The sequence below is a fragment of the Hirundo rustica genome, chromosome 5, assembly GCF_015227805.2.
Source record: "Hirundo rustica isolate bHirRus1 chromosome 5, bHirRus1.pri.v3, whole genome shotgun sequence".
Lineage (NCBI taxonomy): Eukaryota > Metazoa > Chordata > Aves > Passeriformes > Hirundinidae > Hirundo > Hirundo rustica.
Genome location: NC_053454.1, coordinates 64,242,986 through 64,269,938, shown reverse-complemented (window position 1 = coordinate 64,269,938; position 26,953 = coordinate 64,242,986). Strand labels below are relative to the sequence as shown.

General features: G+C 41.0%; 1 protein-coding gene and 1 long non-coding RNA gene across 11 annotated transcripts in view; one reads left to right on the top strand and one right to left on the bottom strand.

The window, feature by feature from the left end:
• Positions 1 to 26,953, top strand: part of PDE5A (phosphodiesterase 5A) — a 116,746-nt gene that overhangs the window by 52,261 nt on the left and 37,532 nt on the right. For 5 of the 10 annotated variants that reach the window (XM_040063898.1, XM_040063899.2, XM_040063897.1 and 2 more), the window contains exons 1-5: positions 3,819 to 3,957; positions 17,415 to 17,997; positions 18,695 to 18,784; positions 24,985 to 25,056; positions 26,132 to 26,221. In XM_040063898.1, the coding sequence (XP_039919832.1) occupies positions 3,854 to 3,957; positions 17,415 to 17,997; positions 18,695 to 18,784; positions 24,985 to 25,056; positions 26,132 to 26,221 (939 nt within the window). In that variant the 5' untranslated portion in view covers positions 3,819 to 3,853. Of the gene's footprint in view, positions 1 to 3,818; positions 3,958 to 4,328; positions 4,334 to 5,723; positions 5,804 to 6,053; positions 6,151 to 17,414; positions 17,998 to 18,694; positions 18,785 to 24,984; positions 25,057 to 26,131; positions 26,222 to 26,953 lie in introns of those variants that run through there. The other 5 variants (XM_040063901.2, XM_040063900.2, XM_040063906.1 and 2 more) reach the window with 4 other exon arrangements.
• On the bottom strand, positions 1,156 to 3,694 carry LOC120752598 (uncharacterized). The gene is made up of 3 exons (XR_005700766.2): positions 3,615 to 3,694; positions 3,203 to 3,271; positions 1,156 to 1,646 (listed from the first exon to the last, which is right to left on the bottom strand). It is a non-coding gene; the product is annotated as an uncharacterized LOC120752598 (long non-coding RNA).

The following is a 26,953-nucleotide window of genomic DNA, read 5'->3' as shown; positions in this document are numbered from 1 at the left end:
CAACAATATCAGGCTGTTGCCAAGAAGGCATGAGCAAGGGTGACTATGAGCAGGAACAGAGTTTGCAAGGAACACAAAATATTCCTTCCACTTCACTGAGATTTGATCTGCGTTCAGCTTGGTGAGATACTGCAGGAATGGGAGAGACAATCTAGGGGATGCTCAAAGGGAAAATGAATGATCAGAGGGCTGGAAAACATGATGTTCAAGAAGAACTGAAAGATATGGCACTACTTAGCTTAAAGGAGAGAAGGCTGAGAAAAAGAGAGGGACTTGCTAACAGCTTTACAACTTATCCTGAGAGTTCCAATAGAAATCAGAGAAAGTTAAAATTTGAACATAATGGTAGATTTATATATCAAATGCTAATATGTTAAACTCAAATCCTGACTTCCGTTCTTCAGGAGATAAAGTTTGACAGTGTTTTCCAGACAAATATCCATGCATTACAAACAGCTTTGAGAAGCTGGTGCTTCCCTGACTTGAACAATAATTTTGCCTGGCACTTTGATTGACGCAAACGCTCCATCACATTTAAATCAAAATAGGAAGAAGCTACTATTTTCCATGGCTTCCTGTAGGACATATGCACTGACATCCCAGAGGAGAGGGCAGGTTATGCAATTGCTGAGCAGCTCTGGGGAAACGTTTCCAGCAATTATCTGGAAAGGACAGAGAGAATAAACTTTTAAGACGTTCTCATAATTTAGTGCTTTCATCACTAAATAATGATTAGATTTTAAATTAATTGGATTTTGGCTACTACTGCATTCTCCTTATGCAATGGAATGGAAGGGAAATGGAAACTTGCCCCACTAGTATTAGGATTCTTCCACTGCGTGTGTGTGAAAGTGCTGGCTAATAAAGAAATGGAACAGTTTCCTCTGCCTCATCATATTCTAGCCTCACTGGCCATATAGCACAGTCCTAAACTTGATTTAGGAGCCAAAACAGACCAACTGTTTTCCAGATTTAAGAGATGGTGGAAAGACAGCCAATTCCCACTTCATAGCAAAGCTAAATGCTGCTCCAATTCATCTAATAATTAAGTCAGACAAGTTAACAATGTTGACATCTGAAATGTTTTTTTTTCTTCTCTTTTAAAGGGAAATGAAATAGAATTATTTTACTTTCAAATAAATTTAGGGTTCTTTGAGCATAAATTATCACATAAATACTTTTCCTCTGGTTACATACTTCCTTATTTATTCTTATTAACTATCCTGAATTAGCAGAAATTCTAATTAATGTGCCTTGAGCACCCCCTCCCCCCCCCGATTTTTATCTCCTTACATGACAATAGTTGCAAAACATCAGATGAAAGATTTCAGCTAATTTTCCATCCACCAGCAATAGCATGGCCTACTGATGGAAAAGCTTCCCAGCTTCAATACTGAGCTCTCAAACAGCTTCTAAACTTGAACTGGACATTTTTATTTGTGTGTCATTACTACAAGCCCTTCTCAGGTTTAGAGCTACTCCACATCAGTTCTATCCTCTGAGCTCTGGAAACAAACTGGAAAACTGGGTGAGAACTAAGATACATGGAGCTTTTTCAGAGCACTTTGGAAGCCAAATTTATGGAAGACTTTTTCCACTTCACCATTCATTCTTTCTTATGCTTGGCCTTCGTCCCCTCCTGTCACCTTAAAAAATGAAAACAACATGTTCATTATTATTCATGGAAATTTATCAGATACAAGAAGGCATCCCTTTTCCCTCCAACTGTTCTGGTTTTATTTATTTTGGGAAAGACTATACTACTCTTTGCTCGAGTAGCAATCCTTTGAACTGTTGCTTTGCCACCCAATTCCCAGGAATATAATCATTTGCATTGGTTTCACTGGTTCTTATCTGCAGGTTAAATAAGGGCCCCAGCAGCAGCAGCTGCAGCCACGGGTCCCAGTTCCTTGGGACATGGGGTACAGGGATGCTGGATGCACCTCAGCTGGCTTGGTATTTAATGTTACATGTTTACAGTGCTCCTTAGTGCAACCTCTGTTCCTGACTGGGGCGTACTGGATGTTACCACAGGATAAATGCTTATTTCTATTACTGCAACTCCTAATTACATGAAATGAGGCACTATCTATTGCAGCTGACATAATTGCATTGACCATTACCTTGTTATTCTCCTACAAGACAGAGAGAAAATACTATCTTACTTTTTAAATACCAGTAATTAAATTATGTATTCGTATTTCTCCTTTTGTAAACAAACCCTTTCTGCCTCTTTACAAAAAAGATATTTCCATGTGTTTGGTCCTTCTTGTTTTTCCTGTCTAGATCACCTCTGACGATTCTGCAATTGCTTTTCAAGGCTGGATGAGCAGTACCATGATAAATATTCCATATAAAACAATTCAGGGAATGGCATTTCAGTTACTTATAAAATCTGCATTCTATAATTGTATGTTTTACAGTGCTATTATACTTAAGCATTTTAACATAGCAACGTTTTTCAAAACCTCTGCCTAGCTTAGGAGTTTTAACTGCCATGTCTACTGTAGCCTCAGAACTCTTTTTCTGAAATTAAATGGTTAATGCAGAAATCTGTGATAAACACAACAGGTTCATTTATTTATTTATTTTCCCTAAAGTACCACTCTTTCCAGGTTTTGGCCCTAAACATCTACTTCACTTATTGCCATGTTGTCTGTTCATGCAATTTGCTTGGTAATTCTGTATTTCCCTGCTGAAAGATTTGTCTTTGCCTTGAACAGCAGCTTCACTCATGCTGCACGTAACTGGCTTATGCTTTATCTTCACATTTGCTCTCTGGTCACCATGCACAACATTTCCCCTGAGGTTCCCTTTACAACAGAGTAATGCTCATGTAAAGCCTCTCTTTCTGTGTGCCTCATGTTACACACAAACTCTCACAGCCAAAAGACACACGTGTCTAAGTCAGTGCTACGCATAGATGTGACACAAAGACACACAGAAGATAAAACTTTTCCCTCAAGCTCATGGGCAGGCTCTGAACCCCTTTGCTGTGAAGTTGCAGTTGAAGAGCTGCAGAACCCCACCTCTATACATACAGGAGATATATCTCTGTATTAGAAGTCTATACACACCTGAAAGGGGGTTAAGAGCAGCAGAAAACATTTCTTACAATAGCTCTCAATTGACTACACAGGAAAATAATTTGCAAGACTGTATATTCCCTTCCCGTGAAACATTCTGCTATTTGTTATCTTACCTTCAAAGATGCTGCACGTGTGGCAACACAGGAAGCCATAGATACGCATCAGACTTTGTGAAAAGTGTACTGTGAATGCAGAATATGAATTATTATAAATGTGTGCATGTGCACATCACGTAGAATTGTAGAATTCCATTGTAGAATGGAACTACAATACATGAAAGTGGTGCTCAGTGTTAACCAAAATTGCAGTCCCAGCTGTCTAATTTTGAGAAAGTAGGAACTGTGCGTTGAGCATCCTCAAAGCTAGGCTGTGCTAATTCAGAGTCTAAAATGGATCTAATAGCCGCACTGTAGGCATGAAGGACTGTAAAGCCAGGGCTTTAGTACTCATATCCCGGCTGAGGTTTGTCAGAGGTGACACACTGACACCCGACAGAGGAACCCTCCAAAGTGACACTCGATTTACCATTTTTTCCAAGCAGGCGGGGCCGCGGTGGAGGTGGAGCCGGCTCCGGCTGCTGCGGGACCGGCGGCCGGGCCGGAGATGCGCTGAGGTGCCGCGGGCCGGGCTTCCTGCTGCCCGCACACCTGGGAGCGGGGCGTAGGCGGGGGTGGGAGCTCAGGGCACCGCAGCGGCAAGGCAAGGCGGGGCGGGCCGGGCCGGGGGAAGGCAGCGCTGGCAGGCGGCAGAGCGGTGGCGGGAGCATGGAGCACCGCTCTCCCCCCGCGCCGGAGCAGGAAGCGGTGGAAGCGTGGCTGGACGATCACGGCGACTTCACCCGCTCTTACTTTGTTAGAAAAGCTACGAGGTAAGACCGGAGCGGCTGCGGATAGAGGCAGTTCCTTTCTTTACAGGAAAACCTCGTTCTTTTCCGTTTCACTTCGCTGCCTCCAAAGAAAATAAAAAAAGAAGTGACTCCCACCCCGCCCCCGCCGCCCCCACTCTCGAAAGGGCAAGCACTGAAACCAGCAGGCAGCAGCTCCGTCTGGCTGCGTCCGAGGGGCACATATGGCGCTTCCCCGCGGGTGTTCGCCTTCGGCCCGCGGCCGCTCTGCGGCGGGAGCGCCCGCCCGGCACCGCGAGCCGCCCAGGGAAGCTGTGCCAGCTCCGGAGCTCCCTGCCCTGGGCTTTTAATTATTTATTTTGTGTTCTCCTCCGTTCAAAACAGACATGGCCAACTCCTCGTGAGTAGCGAGCAACTAATGCATTTCCCCGCCCTGCGAAGTAGGTAGAAACCTCAAAGACCATCTGATGTCTTGGGGAGGGCGGGTTGTCAGTGCTTAAGTCATCTCAAAGCAAAGCGCTGCTCTTCAAGGGTTCCGTCACCCTGTGGGTTCATCATCTTTTTGACATGAAAGCGGCCCCCGGACCGGCGAGGGCCACGGGTTAAGCGCCCAATGAGCTGATGAGCTGAGCGCGGTGCATTCGAGACCTGAGCTCCGGCCGAGGAGGGGGGGCTCGGGAGCCCGTCCAGTGGGGAAAGCGCCTCTGGGACGCTTCCCCCGGGAGGGAGGCGGGGGTGCAGCCGGGGCAGGGAGGGATCGCTGCCCGGATGAGCGGGGTGCAGCCGGGGCAGGGAGGGATCGCTGCCCGGATGAGCGGGGTGCAGCCCGGGGCAGGGAGGGATCGCTGCCCGGATGAGCGGGGTGCAGCCCGGGGCAGGGAGGGATCGCTGCCCGGATGAGCGGGGTGCAGCCCGGGGCAGGGAGGGATCGCTGCCCGGATGAGCGGGGTGCAGCCCGGGGCAGGGAGGGATCGCTGCCCGGATGAGCGGGGTGCAGCCCGGGGCAGGGAGGGATCGCTGCCCGGATGAGCGGGGTGCAGCCGGGGCAGGGAGGATCGCTGCCCGGGTGAGCGGGGTGCAGCCGGGGCAGGGAGGATCGCTGCCCGGGCAGCGGGGTGCAGCCGGGGCAGGGAGGATCGCTGCCCGGGTGAGCGGGGTGCAGCCGGGGCAGGGAGGATCGCTGCCCGGATGAGCGGGGTGCAGCCGGGGCAGGGAGGATCGCTGCCCGGATGAGCGGGGTGCAGCCGGGGCAGGGAGGATCGCTGCCCGGGCAGCGGGGTGCAGCCGGGGCAGGGAGGATCGCTGCCCGGGTGAGCGGGGTGCAGCCGGGGCAGGGAGGATCGCTGCCCGGGTGAGCGGGGTGCAGCCGGGGCAGGGAGGATCGCTGCCCGGATGAGCGGGGTGCAGCCGGGGCAGGGAGGATCGCTGCCCGGATGAGCGGGGTGCAGCCGGGGCAGGGAGGATCGCTGCCCGGGTGAGCGGGGTGCAGCCGGGGCAGGGAGGATCGCTGCCCGGATGAGCGGGGTGCAGCCGGGGGCAGGGAGGATCGCTGCCCGGGTGAGCGGGGTGCAGCCGGGGCAGGGAGGATCGCTGCCCGGGCAGCGGGGTGCAGCCGGGGCAGGGAGGATCGCTGCCCGGGCAGCGGGGTGCAGCCGGGGCAGGGAGGATCGCTGCCCGGGCAGCGGGCGCGCTGCCGGCAGGGGGCGGCGCGGGGCCGGCAGGCGCCGCCGCTGCTCGGGGGCGGCCGCTTCGCGCTCGCCCCTTCTCGGTGCCGGTTCTTGCGAAGAACCCGATACTGAGGACCTGAAGAGCTCGTCTGGGTGTTTTCCCCCACTTGGCTTGACATGCTGCCTTTTGGAGATAAGACGAGGTATTTGCTCGCTGTTGTCGCACACTTCAACAGCGGGACTTCAAGTTGAATAGGAGTAAATTCGGCTATTTTTAGAAGTGGAGTCAGGTTTCCGTTTTGAATATTTTCCGATAAACAAAGCCGTGGGGATGCTGAGCCCGGGCGATCTGCAGCTCCCACGGTATATCTTAGCGGGAGCTCGGGTTAGCAAGTCCTGCGGTTGGCTCCTCGGACACGCCGTCTCCGCGGGCTCTCGCACCATCTGCTCACCGCTGCTGGTTTGCTTCTTCCCCGAGTCACTTGGCGGGGATGGATACATTCTGAATGAGGTTTTGCTGCTGCTGCTCCTCTCTGCATGGGATGGGGCGGTAAGAAGAGAAATCCCCATTAATAATTGACTCGCAGAAGGCTAGAAAGCTTCAGGGGTCGCCTGCTTGCTTGTGACCATCTGTCAGGCAGTCCCCTTTCTTCTGCTGCTGCTTCCTTAGATTCATTTAACAGGGGGAAAAAAACAAACAAAAAAGCCTTTAAAATGTCTTTTAAATGTTGAAATGTTTTTTAAAAAAATTTTTTTAAAGGCTGTACATAGGTGCAGGTTGCATAGATGGAAGTCGTTAACTTTGATGCTCTCCAGAACACCAATGCATGGTGTGGCACTGAAGGGCAGCTTGTTTGCCCAGGAAATCGGGTGCTGGCGGCTTTGAGAAGTAACATTTTCCTAGCTCAGCCTGTCACACTTCCTTTGGAAACTGGATGTAGTATTGAACAATTAGGAATGCTAATTAATAGTAACCGCTGTGTCAGATTTGTTTTCCCCATGGGCAGGTTTGGTTAGTCCTTTTTATTTTTTTAATTTTTTTTTTTTCACTCTGAGGCAGTTTTGCGTTTGTGCCATTCTGAAAGAGGCAGTACTTCAGAAAGTACCATTCAGTCGAATCTCCATGATGGCAATGCCTCTGCAGTTAGAGAGGGGTTTGCAGAAGGTCTGTGGACTTTTGAGTCCTCACTTGGCAACAGCTCTGTGATGTTTTTGAAATGATGGAAACATTGCAATTGTCTCAAAACTCTCTTCTCTGCTGTCTTGCATGGAATGTTTTTTTTGTCCTTGTTATTTAAATAGAAGCCTGTATATAATAAGGAATACCTCTGTTATATGTAAGTTTGTATTTGAAAAGACAAATGACAAATTACTTGACAATGTTGGTTCAAAGATGATAACATGAAGAGCTGAGTGGTTTGAAAGAACTGCTGTACTTTGTAAAGAGGTTTAGTGTTTTCACTTGGTAGTGTTATTTAGGGCTTGAAAAGAGAAAATCCTAGCATCTAATACCATGCTTTGTTTTAGATGAATCCTTACAGAGCAGCAAATATTGAACAAAGACTATGCTGTTGGTGGTTTGCTACTTAGCATTATATTTACTCTCTCAAGCAAAGCAGTGTTCCCTGAGATACTTTCAGCTGTTTTCTAATCATAATTTACTACTTCTCTCTCTTTTTTTTTTTTTTTTTTTTGGTTCATTTCATAATATGCCAAAGTTTTCACAGCTCCTGAAAGCAACAGACCAAGAAGTTAATCTGGTATCTTGCATAGCACAGAGGCATATTCAACTGCACATTCTGAGGCACAGTTGCTAATGGATAAAGATAGCTTCTCTATCCGTTTTGCAACTATTTCTGCATAGGAATAGGAAAAGATCACCAGCTCCATCATTAATGACTGCATAATACAAGCTGTTTCCACTCATATTAATGAGCTTTGAATTAGAACCTAATTTAGCAATTTTATAATGAGTGTTGAATAGTTAATATATTCTTTCTGCAATTAATTAATTCCCATAGTGTTTGATATAGTACCTCTGCTGGTAATGTCCAGATACAAACAAGTTTTAATTAGGTGCCTAAATAATACTTAGAAGATGTACGCTTTGTTATTTTTTAAAGTATGGGGTTAGGGTTATCATCTCATATGATGGAATAGTTGCCTCCTGATCCACTTTGCATAGGACAGTTTGATATTAGTATCTGTTGTTGTGGTTTGAGTAAAAAGTGTATTTTCTGGCAAGGTGGTACTTCAAAAGATGTTTCTTTCCAGTCACAATTTGTTCATGAAGTGACAACTGTTGGAGTCACTGTGTTCCCCAGCCCATGTTCTGGATTCTTGGAGAGATGAGCTGCAGGCTGTCAGCTTAACAAGCGTGCACCTGCGTTCTTCTCTCCCCTCTGATGTGCTGCGGAAGATGAGCACATTCCAAGGGCTTACACCATGTCTTTTGCAATGCCTCAAGGTTGGCAGTATCTGCAGGAAGGCCACATCCCAGCCTCCTTCCAGGCTGGGCTGGCTTTATGGATATTCTCCGATAAAACTGCCTTGGTTGAATTCCACCTGAGCAGTGCGAGGCTACAATCCTACAAGCATGTAAGCCAGGTGAATAGCTTTGAGTCCTCCCTCCTTTGAGTAGGTGAATAAACTGGGATCCCACGAGTAGGAAGGTATGGAATCAGTTATTTATTACTTTATTTCGTACCAGGGAGGTGAGTGGCATGTGGAGACAATATAAATAGCTGTTGTCCATGAGGTGCTGTTCCAGGACTGTCAAAGTGCAGCACAAAGGGGAAGTGTGTCACCGGCACACTCGGGAATGAGATGAATTTGGCTCACTCAGTGAGACTGTGCTGGCCGACAAAACTTCTGGCTGGAGAGTTTTGTATTGCACACCTAAGGGTCAGGAGTTTCTAAATGCCTCACTCCTATGAAGTTTAAGTTTGCATTTTTTTTCCCCACTTCTTACTATTTTTCCCTTCCCAAAATTTTAGAATTGCCTATCATATTTTGGCTTCCCAGAAGCAGAAACATTTTCAAGTAAGGTGACTCTGCTTTGTTGCTACAACTAGAGTTGTTCTAACCCGGTGCTATAAAGGCACAATCTGCAAGTTTTGGGTTTTTTTGTTTTTTTTGGTGTTTTTTTTTTTTTTGTTTTTTTTTTTTTTGTTGTTGTTTTTTTTTTTGTAACATTTATGCCTAAATTCATTACCCTTTTTGTCTACCTGGAGTTTCATCTTTTTACATTTCTTTAAACAAACAACCCATGCATTGCCATCCTCAAACATCACACTTATTTTAACCTGCTATGGAATATTTCTGTATTTCTGACTTCCTATTTGTCCCTGTTTTAAAAATATGGGAATTATTCTCTCTTAGTGCTCTTTGCACTCAGAAGCAACAGACTGCCAAAACAGCCAAAGTAAAATTTCTTCTGTATTGTTAGAGGCAGCTTTTATCTTATTCCCTAAATGCATGGTGTGGTGAAGACAAATTATTGACCAAATCTTACATGCTCTTCAGGGGAAATAAGATTATTTTTGTTATAAATACATCTTGGCTTATTAGCAGGTTTGAGAAATATTTACAAATGAATAAAGGTGGAGTTGTATTTGGAAAAATAAATGTTCTTAACAGTTTGGTACTTCATACTGCTTCACTAAGGATTCCAGAACTGGTGCTTACTGGGAAACTGTGCTAAAATTCAGATATTGCATTACTTGAATATATCAATTACATTTATTACTTGGAGAAAACTCAAGCACAGTTCTTTGGGTTTGTTTTTTGCTTCTCGATGGCTGGTGGACAATCAATTTGTAATGTGCTGCCTGCAGTACTACATTAGTAGGGACATTTGCCCTCTAGTCTCTGTCTAGAGGGCTTTTAAAAGTGTCTTCCGGTTTGAGCCAGCTGTCTGAAGTTGAGTCTCCCAAATATGTGTCATATGCTTTCTGTGCATTGGTAATGCATGTGTGCTTAATTTTTTGTAATTGAATGAAAATTCTGATTTTCAAAGATAAAGCTACTGGGGGTTTTCTGCAATGAAATGTGCTGTGGCCTGTGTTTTGCTTAGAAAGGTGTTGCATACAGAAAAAAAAAAAAAAAGTAATAATCCTAAAAATGCACAGGGATGAACCATATGCACTCCAAATATGAGCTTGGTAAGTAGACAGTGGGCTTTGAACTTCCGTGATTGAAGTACCCCAGTAGCTTTCCAGTGGAGGCACAGAATCCTGTGCAGATAGCTGGGATATGGTGAAAGGAGACTGGCTTTTCAAAGTTACCCAGTATAAAGCCTTTACAAGAGGGCTGCAGACCCACTGAGTTTTGGGACCATGGCTTGAAACCCATGGGAAGCAGTGGTGTTAATGCGGGGGATCAGAATATTTTCTCCCACTTATTTGGTTTTGTTAGATGTTTACCAAGCTTTTCTGAGAACTAAGTACAGGAAAAAAAATCCATTTCTGTAAAATCTTGGAGAGCTTTCTTGTTGGTGTAATGATTTTCATAGTTATCCCACTTATAAATAATGTATACATATCCTCCCTTATGCCTTACATGATAACAGCAAAGTTTTAGGATGAACCCAAAATATTTTTAAATACTGATTCAAAAAGCATTCAGGAAGGTGAGGAATGTTACCCATATTCATCGAGTTGCAAATGTGATTGACTACTTCTGGCATTTGTTGTTGGAAATAAAGGGAGGTGAATGCTGGAGTATTTTGGAAGCAATCTCTAAAACAGCAATTCCTGTAGACTGAATAAACTGTCATCTGAGAAATTATAGGAAACCACTTACTACCAATTTACATCTTAAATTCCCTTAAAGCTCTAAACTGAACTCCTACACAGAATCTTTGGTATGGAGATGAACTAGTCAGCAGAAACTGTGAGTAGCTACAAGGAGAATGTGCTTTCACTCAGTTCTGCTTGCCCTGTGTGATAAAGAAACAGATGGGTGGGCAGAATGCATTAATTAAATACACTGGTAAGCCTTAGAGGATGGGTAGAAAATAAGATGGGGTGAACCACTTAACATCCTTTTTTGCCTCCTTGTGTTTCAGGGCAACTATTACCATATTACAGTACTTTTGATAATGCAAATGGGCATTGGAATCTCATTTCCATTGTTGGGTGGTTTTTTGGCTGTAACTGGGGAGTCTTCAGAGAACAGGGTCAAATTCTTGGCAACTTGGCAGAAAAGCGGAGCTGAAGTATACATTGCCACTGCAGGAGAATCAAGGAAGTTTGACACCTTTCTTTGATTTCAGCGTTATAGAGGATCATGGAGGTTCTGCATTAGGTATCTGATGAAGAATCCTCATATGAGGATTTAAGTCATACATTCTTGACTTCAACCAATATGTTACCACCTATTTTCATTTTCACCATTAAAGCGTTTCGGTTTGGTTTTGCTGTGTAAAAAATATAATTAATGAAAGCAGAGCATAGAAGTATTTCTCTTCCTTACTGGAAAAGAAACATAAATTTACATGGAATGCTTTCTCATTTTTATGATTGACTTGAAGAAAACTATATTTTAAAAACGGCATTAAATACAAAAGGAGCTATTTGCAAAGTGCCAGAAAATAAGCCCTACTCAAACAGCCCTTGTGGATAACACGATGGTTGTAATTTCACATTGGGTCTGGCACTGAAAATATCACCTCAAAATATATTTTCTCAGTCAAAGGTATATATTTTCCCACTTACTTGTACACTATAGGTAACTCACCCCAGCAGAGAGCCATCCCAGAGCCTCTGCATCAGTACAGTCATACTTAACCCCTGCTTTAGGAATTCAGGTGGAAATGAAGTAATGCTGAAGATTTATGTGAGGTCTCCAAGCAGGTGGGAATTTAACTGTTAATCCATTTTTCACTGAAATTGCCAGTACCGTCCTACTTCTTTCCCAACAAAATCACTCGAAACCTAGTTATTTTTATTTTTTTCTTATTTTGAATTTGGAGCAAGAAGCAAACATGGGGGGGAAAAATAAAGGTCAGGTTTTAGAATTTGAACTTTAATCCCTGAGGAATTACTCTGTCTTTATAGTGGAAGTAGAAAGTCTCTTCTGTGGAAGAAAGCTTTCTTGTACGAAGTCAAGCTTGAAGTTAGGTTATTAAAGAAAACTTGAAAATAGCCAAGAATAGCCTGTCAGTGTTAGTTTTCCAATTTAAATGTTTTTGCTTCAAATAATAAAGTGATCTTTGCATTCTATTGAAAAAAAAAAAAAAGAGCATTCAGACAAGATTAAAATTTCACCACTCTAAAGTTATTTCAGTCTCTCATGAGCATGGTTTGAATCAAGAATTAACATTCTAAATTAAGAACTGTATTCAAACAGAAGTCAATTGTGCCAATTGAAATGTTTAAAGCTAAATGTATGCTAATATATTTGGCTGAGTTATGCTAAAAAAACTCTCATACTTCGTATTCCAGAACTGCTTGCCTACTGCCATGAGAAATGGTATCTCTACTAACTATAATTGAGAAGGGTTTAAGGAAAAACATCTATTGTTTTTGTCAATCTATTCTTTTAGTCAGTTTGAAAACTTCTTTTACAGTCAGTTTACTGCTTCCATCTAATGAGGCCTTATACAATTTATTTAAATGTTTCCATTGCTAGGAAAGAGACAGCACCATTTAGAATGTGATTGCGAAAGAGGAAGAAGTAGAAAGAAAGTGGGAAGGCAAGCGTAATATCCAAGTGGCTTTGCATTTCAAACTTCTTTGCTAAAACCGAACAGTTTTGGAGTTTTTGCTAATGCTTTAAATTATTTCTGTGTCTAAATTATGTCAAGATGCTGGAGAGAAATTTGAAGACATCTAGTGGTTATTTTACGGAAGGCAATTGAGAAAACAGGAGGTTTAGCTTGAAATATTGTTGATTTCAACATTGGCAGATTAGGCTACTGGAATTCAAACACTTGAAGGCTGGCATTTTCTAGTAGGCAAGTTTGTAATCACTCTCCTGAAGTGTTACCAATAACTGCTGGTTCGAATGAAAAATCAGTAGTACAGTCCATGCAACTACTAAAAAAATTGCACATTGTATCTATGAATGGTTTGTGAGCAACCGAGAAAACAGGGTATTATTTGTTGTTTCACTGATAACTACTTATCACTGTATTCTGTTGTGGAACGTCAAGTGTTAGGCATTCTTTGTGCAAGGTAAGTAACATGCAGTTTCTACTGTCATTGCATCTCAGTGATACCTTCGAATTCCGTTTTTCGTACGTTTTCTCCAAAGGTGCCAAGCAGTTGTGCTGAATGGTCACATGGGTGTGTTCTTACACAAGCAGTGTGGGTATATGTAAGCAAGACAATCACAACCTGGCTGATACTACTTAAACATCTTCACTGGGTTGGGGTTTTTTTGTTTGTTTGTTTTTGGTTTGGGGTTTTTTTTGGTGTTTGTTTGTTTGGGGGTTTGTTTTGTTTTGTTGGGGTTTTTTTTGTGTTTTTGGTTTTTTTGAGAAGTCTGTTGTGTACTTTGAAGATAATCACAGTGAAGCAAAGATGGGTACTATAAATTATTTTATATTCCCAGTGTATGAGTAGCATAGTGATTAGTGGTGTGTCAGTATGGTTTGATGCATACAGCGCAGCAAATAGAGCAAGGTTCTCTTCAGCTCTGCCTGTGCCCTCCTGTATGAACTGGCTCAAGACATGTTGCTTCCTTGTGCCTGTGTTTTCTCAACCATTGATTTTCTATTTTTGTTGCCTATTAATACTGACAATTTCTTGCTCTAGGGACAAGTCTACTTTCTGTGCAGCATTTAACAAATTGGGGCCAAAGAGTCTTCATTCCTCTGAAGCTCACAAGGTCTCATGTACTACTGCAGATTGTGTGCTTGTGATAAGCAGTGATAGAGAGGATCACACCATCTTTATTCTTTTTTTCTTCAGTGTTTTGCGTGCCTTTGCTTTTTTATCCCCTTCTTAGCACTATAGCTTCAAAATTCCTCTCCAGTTTTGTCATCTGCTGATGACACCAGCCAAATTCAGCAGTCACTACTATCATGTTTTAGAGACTAAAGATTGGATGTGGCTGATAGGAGTGACTAAAAATGGTAACTTCATATTCTACTATTCCTGTCCATGAGCTCTAGGATAAGTTACATCTTTGTATTAAAGGATCACAGTGCAGTAAAGGATGCATCCCGGTCGTGAGGAATATGGGTGCTGTAACTCCTCAACTCACAGCGATGCCCAGGGTGGGATAGGAACACTTCATTGAGTTGAACTGTCTGCATGGATCACCGTGGATCACTATCTGCTCCTGCAGCTTCCAAACTACAGCCAGGGTCTTGTCCTTGCAATCAGCTTACTGAAGACTGTTCATATGAATAGTCACAAGTTGGTTTCTTCCTGCAGTCCTTTCAAAATGACATCTTAATTGCACATAGCAGTCGTTGCTGATTCCCAGGAGCCTCACTCGTGGCTCAGGACATGTCTGGTGTCAGATATCTGCTGAGCTAATTCTGTGCTGTGAGAGTACTTGTGTTAGTCATAGTACCCTTCTTGTCATGCATTGTTAAATAGGACTGAGTGTCAACAAGCAAACGCGTGTCAAGACACTGGGAGATTTTAAATAGGGTTAGAATACGTCAGCTCATGCGAAATGCTGGTTCTTCCACCCGTGTATGTTACTGGGTCAGTAAAAGGAGCTAAATAGTTTCCTTGTTAGAAGAGGCATTTGGTAAAGGTCACTGAACACTGTTCTTTTTCCAGTTGAATTTGAATGGCTTTCCTGTTGCCCAAAGTAAAACGCTTAAAAGGCTTGAAGTTGAAAACCATGCTTTAACCAGTTCAGTTAAGGATTTGTTGTTGTTACTCTAAAGAGCTTTCTGAGAATCATACACTATGTTGGCAAATTATTGAACCATCACCCAAGAGAAATTAAAGGACAGGAATATGTTACTCATAATCATGCAGCTCCACATACAGTTCTGTTCAATATTTAAGTGCTTCATAAACAGTGCTGATACTCAACAAGTAGTCAGTTCTTGTTAAACGTAATTCCTTCCATGTGAAAGGTTTTACAGCTGTGTTCCACATCCCTCAATTACCTCCATAAGAGATGTATGCTTATTTTACACAGTAAAAAGGCAAGAGGGTAAAAAATTAATAATCTCACGGCCACAGTTTAAGAACAGGTATTAGCATTCAGAGTACATTGTTCTTACTGCTTGCTGTTGCTACACCATTAAGGCCTGGGGAAATCATAACATGACATTGCAGAATAAATAAAATGACTGGTTTCTACTGATAAATCAAATTTCTGCTGTAGCTTTTTCTTTATGCACGAAGGGTAACTGATTCTTTCTCTCCCTTTCATCTTGTATCAAGCCATCCACGTATGTAAATTTAGTGTAAATCAAGAGAAGGGAAAATGATAGCTTTTTATACTCTCCTTTCCTCAGGAGTAAGCAGCAAATCAGATTGTTCTGCAAATTGCTGTCGCCCAACAACAGCACAGGTTCATTTCCAAACATGCCTTCAAATATGTGCATTTTCAATTACATGGCTTCTGAGCCTCATTGGAGAACACCCTCCATCTGGTACTATGCTATTACTGCTACTTTTCAGTCTTGCCTTCCATTAATGCCAGTCTTCGGTGCTCAGAAACAAAGTCAGCGTGCACATGAATCTGGGCCAAGTCACCAATACTCTTTAAAACTATCAGTTTTCTACATTTACCTTCTTGTGTCTGAAGTTTAAATGCCTCCAGCTGGCATTTGCAGGTTCTTTTCCGTAGGCTTAGTGCTAGATGATAGTTTTGTTTTGGAGAAGCAAAATTTTACAGGTAATTTTTTATTTTGAGGAGATCAGAGTAAAACAAAAAGGATGCACATATAACGCATCTGCTAACAAGAATTAGCAGCAGTCATTTTAGAAGCTGTACTGTATTTACATAAGGACTTTTGTATCTTTAGCTTTTTAGTTTTCTTAAGGATATTCCTGGTCATTTTAATTGAAATTTTTATTCTTTCTCATTCGGTTTAATAAATGAAAATTCCAATTCCAAGTGTTACCAAATGCTAGCTTCTTATTTTGACTCTCAGTGAAACAGCTTTTGCAAATGTGACACTGTCCTATGCAAATCATATTATACATTGCAGTAATAAATGGTCACAGCTCCCACATTTAGTGTTTATCCTGTTTAAGTACTGGAAAGTATTATTGTTAAAGTCATATTTATAAGAATATATTAATTGTTCTTTGCGTCACTAAAAGAAACACTTGGATGACGTTACTGCACACAACATTAGGTATCACTGCTTTAATAAAGGAGGATCACTGGTTTTTAACAATTCAATTTTTAATGGCATGTTTGCCTATTGAGGTTTCCAAAATATATGTGATTGAAAAAACTCTTTCAAGCCTCCCTAACAGTAGTCAGAGGAGTTTCCTTTTGTGGATGCCTGCTATTAAAAATAATAATGTTGGACTTTGGATTTTAATTTATCACTTTGCATTGAGTTAAGGGTTAATTGTGCTTGCAGTATTGCATCCTACAGCAAAGATTAAGGTGTGCTGTAAGGAAAGGAAGACTATTGCACAGTGCTTTTCATATGCAACATGATGCTTGTAACTAATCAGTGGCTGACTAACCTGAGTTCCATGGCTTCATTCAGCTTCACTCTCAGAATTCCTGTGGTCTGCTGAGCAAATAAAAAATATCCCAAATTTAAAACATGACCACCATGAAAGATTTCCAAAAGAACAAACTTGTTAATAGGATTTTTGCTGTTCCCAGGCTCATATGTTATGTAATACAGCAAAAACCCACTTCTTCTGAGAGTAGGGCATGTGCTGTGAGGAATCCTTGACACCGAGCAAATGAAATTAAAAAGCCCTGTATTAAAAAAAAAACAAACAAAAAACCCAAAGACAAAAGACCTAAATTCAAACCAAAAGACAAAAAGAAGCTGAAAGAAAAAACTCCTCAGATTTTGGATAAGAAAATATTATAGTGATAAAAAAGTATACTCATGTTATGATGATATGCTGTACTTAGTGAGGACATAATTAGGGTTGGCTTTGCTAATTTAATTTGAGAAGCACAATTAAATACTAGAGTTGCATGACATTTTTTGATTGGTGATGAACTCTTCAAAATAGGGTTATTCAGTACTTGGGGTTGACAATGAGTGTCATCTGCAAGGAAAGGAAATAGGAGATATGCATGAAAACAGTCTGTTCTTTCCTTATTTGTAGGGGGTTGAATTGGTAATATTCATGTTTCTTTGATGGTTTTTAAGCAAAACTTTTATGTTGTGAGTCCAACCAGCATTTTTTTATTAACTTGGAGGGCAGGGAAGTGAAAAACAATATATTGGCAACAGAAAAACAGGAAGGGCTGCAGGTGATTGACAGAGACAAAGTTCAAAATTATCTTTTTAGAGGTTAGAAACAGAAAGTTTTGTCCTCAAATGGATATATATATATACATCTTATACAGAAATCCAAATCTTAGGAATGGAAATGATTGGAATTTTTCAGTCACAAAATGATGTTATAAACTTTGGTTCTGTACTCTGACAGCCACAGCATAAGTGATCCTTCTCTGCCCTATTCAGGTATTTTCTGCAGGCAAAAGTAGCCTCTCTTTAATGGGGCAGAAAATGTTACTGCTTAATCTGGGCTGAGATTGGAGATTATTGATACAGAAGAGTCTAAAAGTGCATCAGTGCCCTCTGTGTGAAAAGGTTTAGTTACCCTCTCACACTGTCAGCTTCTATTATGCCCTAGAGGATTTCCAATTCATGTCATTCGCTGTATTTTTGGTTTTGTTTTACAGAGAAATGGTTAATGCATGGTTTGCTGAGAGAGTTCACACCATCCCCGTCAGCAAGGAGGGAACTAAGTCCCAGAGCGAAGTCTGTGCCTGTCACCAGCCTGCCTGTGCCGAGACCTCCAACTCTGGGACACCAGTGAGGAAAATCTCCGCTTCTGAATTTGACAGACCCTTAAGGCCTATTTTTGTCAAGGACTCGGTAGGAGCAGTGAGCTTCCTCTCTGGCTCTGACAAGAAGGAACAGATGCCTCTGCAATCTCCAAGGATTGAGACGAGTGCAGGGGATCAGTGCTCGAGACTATTAGAACTTGTGAAAGATATTTCTAGTCACTTAGATGTCACAGCGCTTTGCCATAAGATCTTCCTACACATCCACGAGCTGATTGCAGCTGATCGCTACTCCCTGTTCCTGGTGTGTGAGGACAGCTCAAATGAGAAGTTTCTCGTGAGCAGGCTGTTTGATGTGGCAGAAGGATCCACCCTGGAAGAAGCTTCCAACAACTGCATCCGCCTGGAGTGGAACAAAGGCATTGTGGGTCATGTGGCAGCCATAGGGCAGCCTCTCAACATCAAGAATGCCTATGAGGTAAGCCAAGGAAATTTATCTTCAGCAATTCTTGGAAAAGAAGAGGCCACCACATTATCGGCTGCTGGAATACTGCCATTTTAGTGCCTGTATTTGGTGCTATATTGACTTAAAGTGGTCAAGATGCAAACTCGACACGATGGTTTTGGTTACAGTACATGTATCGTAGATAAATGTGCACACAGAAACATGAAGCTAGGACTAAAAAATCAGAGTTCTGTTGAGGCGATTATCCACAGTTCAATACTGAGGTGAATAAGTGAAACAAGCAATCTCTGATTAAAGCAAAACCACGAACCACATTTATGAAACTGTGTTGCTCTGTGGGCACAGATATTTCGGTTTATTTCTGCAATTTCTTCTCGATGATAGAAAGTAAACTAGGAATTGTTAATCCACGAGCATATTTATTATAATGATGGTCTAGGCTCAAAAAAAAGTTTCTCATAGTTTGAGATTTTTGATCTTTATAGCAGCGGTCTTAATCTATTGGCACTCATGTTCCACACAAATGGTTTTCTGTTGTTAACACACTGATAGTAACAACTTTATATAATTATTGACTGGTCATGGAACCTTTGTTATCCTGGGTAATAGTCAAATAATATATTAAACTTTTCCTAATCTATAAACAAAGGAAGAAAAAGATCTGGACTTTAGGCTAGTAGTCTAATAATTGCATTTTTTCTTGTATCAGGATCCAAGATTCAATGCGGAAGTTGACCAGATCACAGGGTATAAGACTCAGAGCATTCTCTGTATGCCAATAAAGAATCACAGGGAAGAGGTAAGTTGCATTCTTGGGATCACTTCACGTAATACTATTTCCAGTCATGCTGATGCTTTAAACTTCCATTAGCTGGCAGTCATCATTTTCCAACTTTTTTTTTTTTTTTTTTTTTTTTTTTAAGCAAGACTGCTTATATTTGTTTGGAGTGTAATTTTATCTTATCTAGTTGAGTAATGTAAGCCAAAGGGAACTGTCAGGAAGAGTTTAATCCCAAATGCATCAGTAGAATATATGTATTTAACTCCAGAAGTGCTGTTCCTGATTCCTGTACTCAGTATATGACAGCATTAAAGCTCTCTGAGCACTTACCGGACTATCTCAAATTGTGATTAAGTTACTGTACTTCAGCTTAGTTTGTATCAATATTGCTTAATTCGGAGGACATAAACTGGGTTTTATCATTGTCTAAAAACCTGATTAATTTCACACTCTTTTAACTCAACATTATTGTTATTACTTAGGAGCTAAGTGCCTGACATCCGGCATTAAAAAACACATGGTGTCAATGTGATTCAGAAAAGTCATCCTCAAGTCATAACTTAAATCACTCCTAATTTGAAACAATGTGAATCTGCTGACTGAACTCTTGTCCATACTTCCTGTCCATGCTGCTTCTCGTGGGAGCTCTCTCATACTGTCTCATGGGAGAATTCTTATTAGAGGCTAACAACACTTTCTTGCCCTGAGTGTTTGAAGAGTGAATTCAGTAAAGTCCATGAAAGCCAATGAATGGGGAAAAGATGAGATGCACTCTTTCACTTAGGAAAGTATGGTTGGGTTTTCTTTCATCATGACTGTAGTGGCCTTCAGCCACATCACCAGTTCTAGAATACTCATAAAATGCAAGGCTCTCCACACAGTGTGTCAGAGCTTTGAAGTGGAGATTTTGCTCTCCTGGAATTCATTTACTTGTCAGAGCACTTATAGTTTGCTTCCAAAAAGCTCAAGGTCCCAAAAAGAAATGTTGCCAAGATTGATTTGAAGATATCATAACTTCTTTTTTCTGCTCTTCCATCTTTCACCCCTCTACAAGAGTGTCACCTTGACTTCTATTGCACTGAACCTTTTTTTAAAATAAAATTAATTGATTCAACTCCTGCATTAAGTTGTTTCTTCAATCTTATTTTAGCCGACCCAGATGATTGGCCAGTATTTCCTTTCTTCACGTACTGCAAATTTCCGCTTAAATTATTTTGTTCCATTCTTCCACGGACAGCACTTGATCCTTTCCTACTCCCACTCCTGCTTAAAATTCTTCCCCTTTCTACCTGGCAGCAGCCACTGCTGGCCCTGGGCCAGCAGATGAGCAAAGCAGATCCATGTGAAGAACTGTCAAGGACCAGTGATCCATGTCAGGATGATACAAGGCTTCCAATTTCACCCAAGCCATGCCCTTTTCTTTTTTTTAAATGGAAGAAGATGGTATGCTCCATGGAACCGAGCACAGAGATGAGCTACAAAGTCCTGCTGGCTGGGAACTGTGGAAGTGCTCACTTCTCACCAGCTGCTGGTCGTGAAGGAATGAGAGCTGCAGTCTGTTTGTCCAGTCCACCATGACTTAAGGGCTGAATAAACCTGCAATGGGCTGTGTCTTCGGGCAGCTTCCTCCTCCTGAGTGCATCAGCAAGTGGAAATGAAGCAGAAATTTGTTTATTTTGACAAGTTCAGCCAACCTGACGCTTGAGGAGTGTTACACTCATAGGCAATAATTTGAAGGTGTTAAACTGTAAGATTTCTTATGGGAAAGGATGGCAGTTCCTAATTTTTTTTAGAGTTTTACAGTCACTACCAGAAGGTTTGTCTCATTCTCACTGTAACAAATGACTGACATGTTTTTGGAGAGATGCTGGAGTCAATGAATCAGTACTTAATTTTCCATATACATTCTGCTGCTTTTTAGGGTTAAAAAGTTCCCAAACAACAAAACCAGAATACTGGCTCCTCCCTATTAAAATAATAAATAGATAAAATTTAAAAATCCCCAAAGCCCGTCTAGAAATATTTAGGCTTGTGAATGCTGCCTTAGCCCAGGATGTCAGCAATCCCAGTCAAAAGATGATTCTGGAAGACATCCAAAAATCAGCGCTGAGAAAGAGAAGCAACTGAGGCCTTCTGTTTGTTTAGTATTAGTGCTATTAAAAAAAAAAAGTCAGTAATTGAGAGGAGGAAAATCTCATGCTGATTACTAAATCCTCTGGGCCTGCTGAAGTACAGAGATTTTTCCAGTAGATGTTTTTCACATTTGCCTATATTTCCACGAGGAATGTGAGAAACCAAAGTCTCATTTAAAAATAACAGCTAGTAAGAAATTCCATAAATCGCAAACAATTTGATTCACAGAAGAACTCATGGAAAGGACCCAGGAATAAGTAACAATGAGACACATTGCAGTGCAGTAAGTGGAATTTACCTTTGATATGCTTTTATAGACACTTGTAAGCAAACAGTCATTTTGACAGGACTGGATAGGGAATAGACACCCTCACTCCATCCCTCAGCTTAAACCAACTTGTGCAGCTCTCCAGAGCTGATGGAAGACTCAAGTACAGCTCTCCAGCAGGTTTGGAATACCTGGAGAATGGATGGCCTCTGAAGCACAGAGCCACCACAGCTACCATAAAACATATCTAGGAATGTTACAATTTTTTGTCATTGCTGGGGGTTTTTTTGTTGTTTCGGGGTTTTTTTTTTTCCCTCTTTGAGCTAGGCATAGTAATTTTCATAAAAGTCAATCTCAGTTTAATTTCTCCTAAAATCTGTAGGATTTTCTCATATGGAGCTTTCAGCTGAATTAACTGAGACGTCTCTTCCAGGCAGTAAGCATGTAAGATTGAATTTCCTAGCAATTGGCTAGGGAAATGTTGGGGTTTTTTTCTGGAAATTATCTCTGTCATTTGGTTTGTTGTTTACTGAGCGCTATCTCCTGTCACTGGGAAGTTCTTCCCAACAAATCAGGGGTGCCTACTACTTACAACAGCCTTTGAAAATCCCCTTTTGAATTTTATTGTGTAAAGTGGGACTGGGCATGTCACCTTTAGCCAGAGAAGTTATTTTCTCCCCCAGTGAACCCTTCAGATATCACACATCCCAATCATTGCAGGACAGAGCAGGTCTAGCCAAGCTGACTTTAAACATAGACTCAGTTCCAGCACTAATCTTACTGCAGGATTATGGAGATCAGTAATTTGCTTCTTGGATGGATTTTCAGCTTATGCTGAGACACACATTGTGGTAGCTAGACTGCTGCAAAGTATGAAGGCTACTGCTGGCATGAATGATAAAAAGGGATATGAAATTTTTGTTGATAAAAAATTAAAATTGGTACATACAGTTCTGTCACTGTAGGGTAATTTTATAAGCTTGAATCCAACCTCTACAAGAACGGGAGAGCAAAGGTCAACACCACTTTGTCTTCCAACATGGGTATGTTCTTTTATCAAAAATGTCAACTTTCCCATTTTCTGTTACCATTCTTTGGCTTTAATGTAATTTTCCTTCAGATGCCAGAAAAGAAAATAAAAAATATACCTCCTCAAGAAGCAAAATTAATTACATCAGAAGTCAGCTTAAGTAAAAACCTACTGAAAAATGCGCTAGCTGCCTGTAGAGCTGGAACGGCTTTCACAGAGTTAAGCCTGTAATTTTAACGTGCAAAAAACTGCAGTATGAAACCATATAAAATCCAGAGCACAGTCATCAGCATTGAAGTCATCAGTCGTCACCTACTGAGTACTCAAGGTAGCCTGCTACTTTTAGAGTCAGGACATAGCTATTGCAAGAGAACAGTAAAAATAAAGTTCTCTGATAATTAGAAGAAATCTCTCCTCGTAATGTAGATCAGGATTTATTAAATTGGAAAAGTGGCACAGCTAGAAAAGAAAGGTTAGAGAACAAGTAGAGCACTGGAAGATCACCTATGTCACCAGTAAGAATACGATCAGGAAAGCTGTGTTCAGATGTGGTAAAACACATGTGGGTACTGAATTAGCAATTGATGGAAAGTTTGTTCTTCTTTGGAACTGAAAATAAGGGAACAATTCCATCATCAAAATTGCTTTTTGTCTTTATGGTCTGTGTCTGTGTGATGTGATCTGAATGGAAAATAGCAAAGTACTTGGTTTCTGATCCAAGGGGAATTTCCTTCTGCTCACCCCTTACACTCTTTCAATAGAGCAAACCTGGAAGAAGGCTCTTGTTGGGAACTGCAAGACTCCTCTAGATATACTGTGTTCTATAACCCCACCTGCCTAGTCCAAATTGAAGGCAAAGCTCAGAAAAATGAGCTTGTAGCACTCCACAGTACACAGCTTACTTCAGTAATTAGGCCATAAACTCACTGGTGTCAAAGCATAAGCAGATCCTAATTACTTCAGTCTTTCCCTTGGCTTTGGTTTTCTTCAGTCCAGAATAATATCTTAAGCTTTTTCAGTTCCCTGTGTAGCTGAGCCTTTGAGGTTTTTTTGTTGGTGCAAACATAAATCCCAGCTGGAGATCACAGATTGGGCCTATTGTTATTTGTGGTTTGCTTGGATTAAGTTTTAAAAATGAGGGTTTGGGTTTCACACTGTGCTTAATATTCTCTAAAATGCAGGCATATGTTCTCCATGGCCCCAAATGCTACCAGATGATTGACTTTTGTCCTAATTACGTAATTACTTTAGTAACAGGAGCAGATCCTCCTGAGTTTCCTACATCTTCTCCTAATTACCTGGTTGCAGGCAAGACTCCGATGGATAAAAAAATGCCCATCTGAAGTTTTTTCTCTCTCAGCACCAAATTCTACAGAATTCTGAGAAGTGCACTGAAATTTTAATTGATGTAAATGAAGCCAGAATTTGGACCAGTTTAATCTTTTTAACTGTTTGTTTTGTATGGAAAATAAATGGGCACAATACAAAGTTGTCTGGAAGCTTAGAATGTCACTGAAACAGCTACTAAAAAGAGAAAGGTTTGCATATGCACAAAATTTTTATCCTAATCAAGTCAACATGAATTTTTAGCAGGTTTGTTCTCCCCATTACTCCCTCCCCCTTCAGTTAAAATCCTTTATCGAAACACCTTATCAAAGATCTAAAACTGACTATTGATCTTGGAACACCTGCCCTTGTTAACATATCTGAAACCTGGAGTGCTGATGAAAGGAGCCTAAATAGTCTTTTTTTTTTTTTTTTTTTTTCTCCCCTGTATTAATATGGTCCTTTTATTGTTTTCTTATGGCTTTTTTTTAAGCACTGCAGACTTTCCTTTCATGAAGGAGATACATTTAAACAACCAACATGAAAGTACTCACCTTTTGGGTGAAAAGCCTCTAGCTTTGTTAAAGCTGTTTTAGCTCATGCTGGATCAAAACTGCAAAAAGAAAATTCAGGGGAAGACAGTGGCATGGGAAGAGGTCATAGCATTAACCTCTGTGCATGCAGGTTAACATAAAAGCATAATAACTGGTTAAGGGATCTGCTTTCATTCAAAGTCTGCCAGAGAAGTATCAGGCTGGTGGTGCATTGTTATTACAGAAAGGAATTCCACTGGATGAGAAATATTCCTCACCGATTTGGGAAAAATGAGGTTGTGTGGAATGGAGCTGACAGTTGAGCTTTATTTCGGACAGACATTTTTGAACCTCCAGTTGGCAGTGATTCATGTTAAAGAACAATGGCCTTACTTACAGCATCAGTATTTGGGGAATGCTGGGCTGAGAAACAGTAAATTGTCTTCTTTTCCATTACAAAAATAAAGCCACATGTATTCCATCAGTTTAGCAGTTACAACTTTCCCATTAATGGTTAAATGCAACTTTTTAAACAAGCTTACCACACAGTTTTCCTCTGATATATTAATTACACTTCAAACAAAGGAAGTTCTTTGCAGTTTTTTCTATCAGTTGTTGTAATCATGCTAAAAAATCTGAAAATATCTAAAAGCTTTGCATTATACTTTGTCAGATTAATAATACTTTGTCTCAAAAGGACTGGAAACACAGAATTATATTAGGGAAAGGCTAAGGTCTTCAAATCCTGTAATCTAGGAAATGTTTATGCGTGAGAGAGAAACATTTATTATGCTAACAATTTGATTTAATAGTCAACCAAGTGAATACCTGTAATGATCATTTATTATCTTATATAAATATGCCTAGAAACAGCATGCAGTGACAGACTCATAAAAATTAGCTGATTTCTCTATTTTGAATACACTAGGTTGTTGGTGTGGCTCAAGCAATCAACAAGAAATCAGGAATTGGTGGCACTTTCACTGAACAAGATGAAAAGGTATAAAAGCTGAATGTTTGTCTCTTCTGTTTTCATAGGAGAACGAGAATGGATATGTTTTTAATTTTCCTGCTGCTCAGAATTTTTTAAGTTGTTAAAAATTAAACATCTCTGAGAAAGTAAACATTGCTGGAAATACTGCATTTTTTTTTTCTTTATGAGGCCATGAGAAATGTGAATGTGAAATACTTTCATTTCTGGATCACCAAGTCACATCTCTAAAACACAGGTTTACTCTACTGAAATGCATTGTAAAATACTTCCATAATTTTCAATGGACATAATTTTTAATTAATTGGATCTAACTCTCCTGGCAAGCCCAACAAACACAATTTGAATATTAAAATTTGTGGTGTGATTCTCTTTTAAACACCACGTCACTTCTCAGTATAGCATCTGCAGGAAAAGAAAAAGCTTTAGATAAATTATGAACAATATATGAGAGGATCAGGAGAGCAGCTAGTAGAATTGATTCCTAATTTCCCCAGTGTAGTTGCTTTTCAAAACTTTGCAGATTTCATGTTCAGATAGGTGGGGCAAAAACCAGGCTCTGCTCAGGCTAAAGAAGTTGACTTAACAATCAGCAATAACAAAATCAGAATTCACCCCTTCTCTTTGAAGACTTCCCCTTTAAAACAAAATGCATACTGCATATGTGCAGGCTATCAGAATTAATCCCATCCTGAATGAGGAAAAAAATTTTGCAATGCTAGCGAATCTTTATTTTCGCTTCCCAAAGGATTGAAGTCCCTCAGAGAGGTGGGTTGTCTGTGGCCAGTTTTTTCTAGTTAAAATATGCATTGCAGCATAATTGTTTTTTCCTTTAAGCTGCTTTTTAGATGAACCCTACTTGTACCAAGGTAATGATCTTCAGATTTTAGCTTAAAAAGAGAAGGGATTATTGAGGAAATAAGAAATTATGAGTAGCTGGAAAAAAACCCAGACCCTGAACGTGCGGTTGCCAAAAGTAGCAAAAATATCAATTAATACTTCAGAGTGAAAGCAAAACGTTGCAGTAGCTTAGTTTTGAATAGAGTTTGGATGCTGTGAGATGTTGATGTTCATTTGTCTCCAGGATTTTGCGGCATATTTGGCATTTTGTGGAATTGTTCTTCACAACGCTCAGTTGTACGAGACGTCCCTGCTTGAGAACAGGCGCAATCAGGTACGGCCAACAGGTTTGTCCCAGGCATACAGAAATGTGGAGGTTTTGCAAGTAATCAGGGCCTCCTCTTCCTGTTTCTGATGTGGTAGTTATTCCTTGGCTGCTTTTAATCCCCGTGACTGAATGCTGTGTGTCTCTGATAAAGCTCTCAGGAGCTGCACTGGGAAGAGGCTGGGCACATTCCAGCCTGGGTGGTGAGAAACGGCCTGTCTGGGTGAAGCAGGTAGAGCCATATGTCAGAAAATTCATCCCATGTTAGTACATTTGATATTGCCTCAAGTTATCCTGTGGTTCACTGTATGAATTTAACAACCAGAGGTGTCAGACTCCAGAAATTACAGGCAGGAATGCACCTGTGGAATAGCAGAGGGCATACAGATTGTTCCTTTAGGCTATTACCACCATAACAGTCACTAACCATATTTTCAGTAATGATCAAATGGGAAACTGCATTTCCTTCAGATTGCTATAGTTCCACTTTTCTGCCAACTTTGTAACTGATGGGTTATTAATGCCATGGCCTTTATGGTTTAATATTCCTGTCCTGTATGATGTAATAAGGTTTCAGAGAAAATACTAGACAGCAGCTGTTTTAAGATTTTCCTGGTAGGTTTGAGTTTCCAACTGACTACAAGACTTTGTAAATTGGTACAAATTTGGATAGTTTATTAAATTGCCTTCATGTTTCTTGTGAGAAAAAAATGTATGAGCATGTCTGAGCAGCTAAGTCCT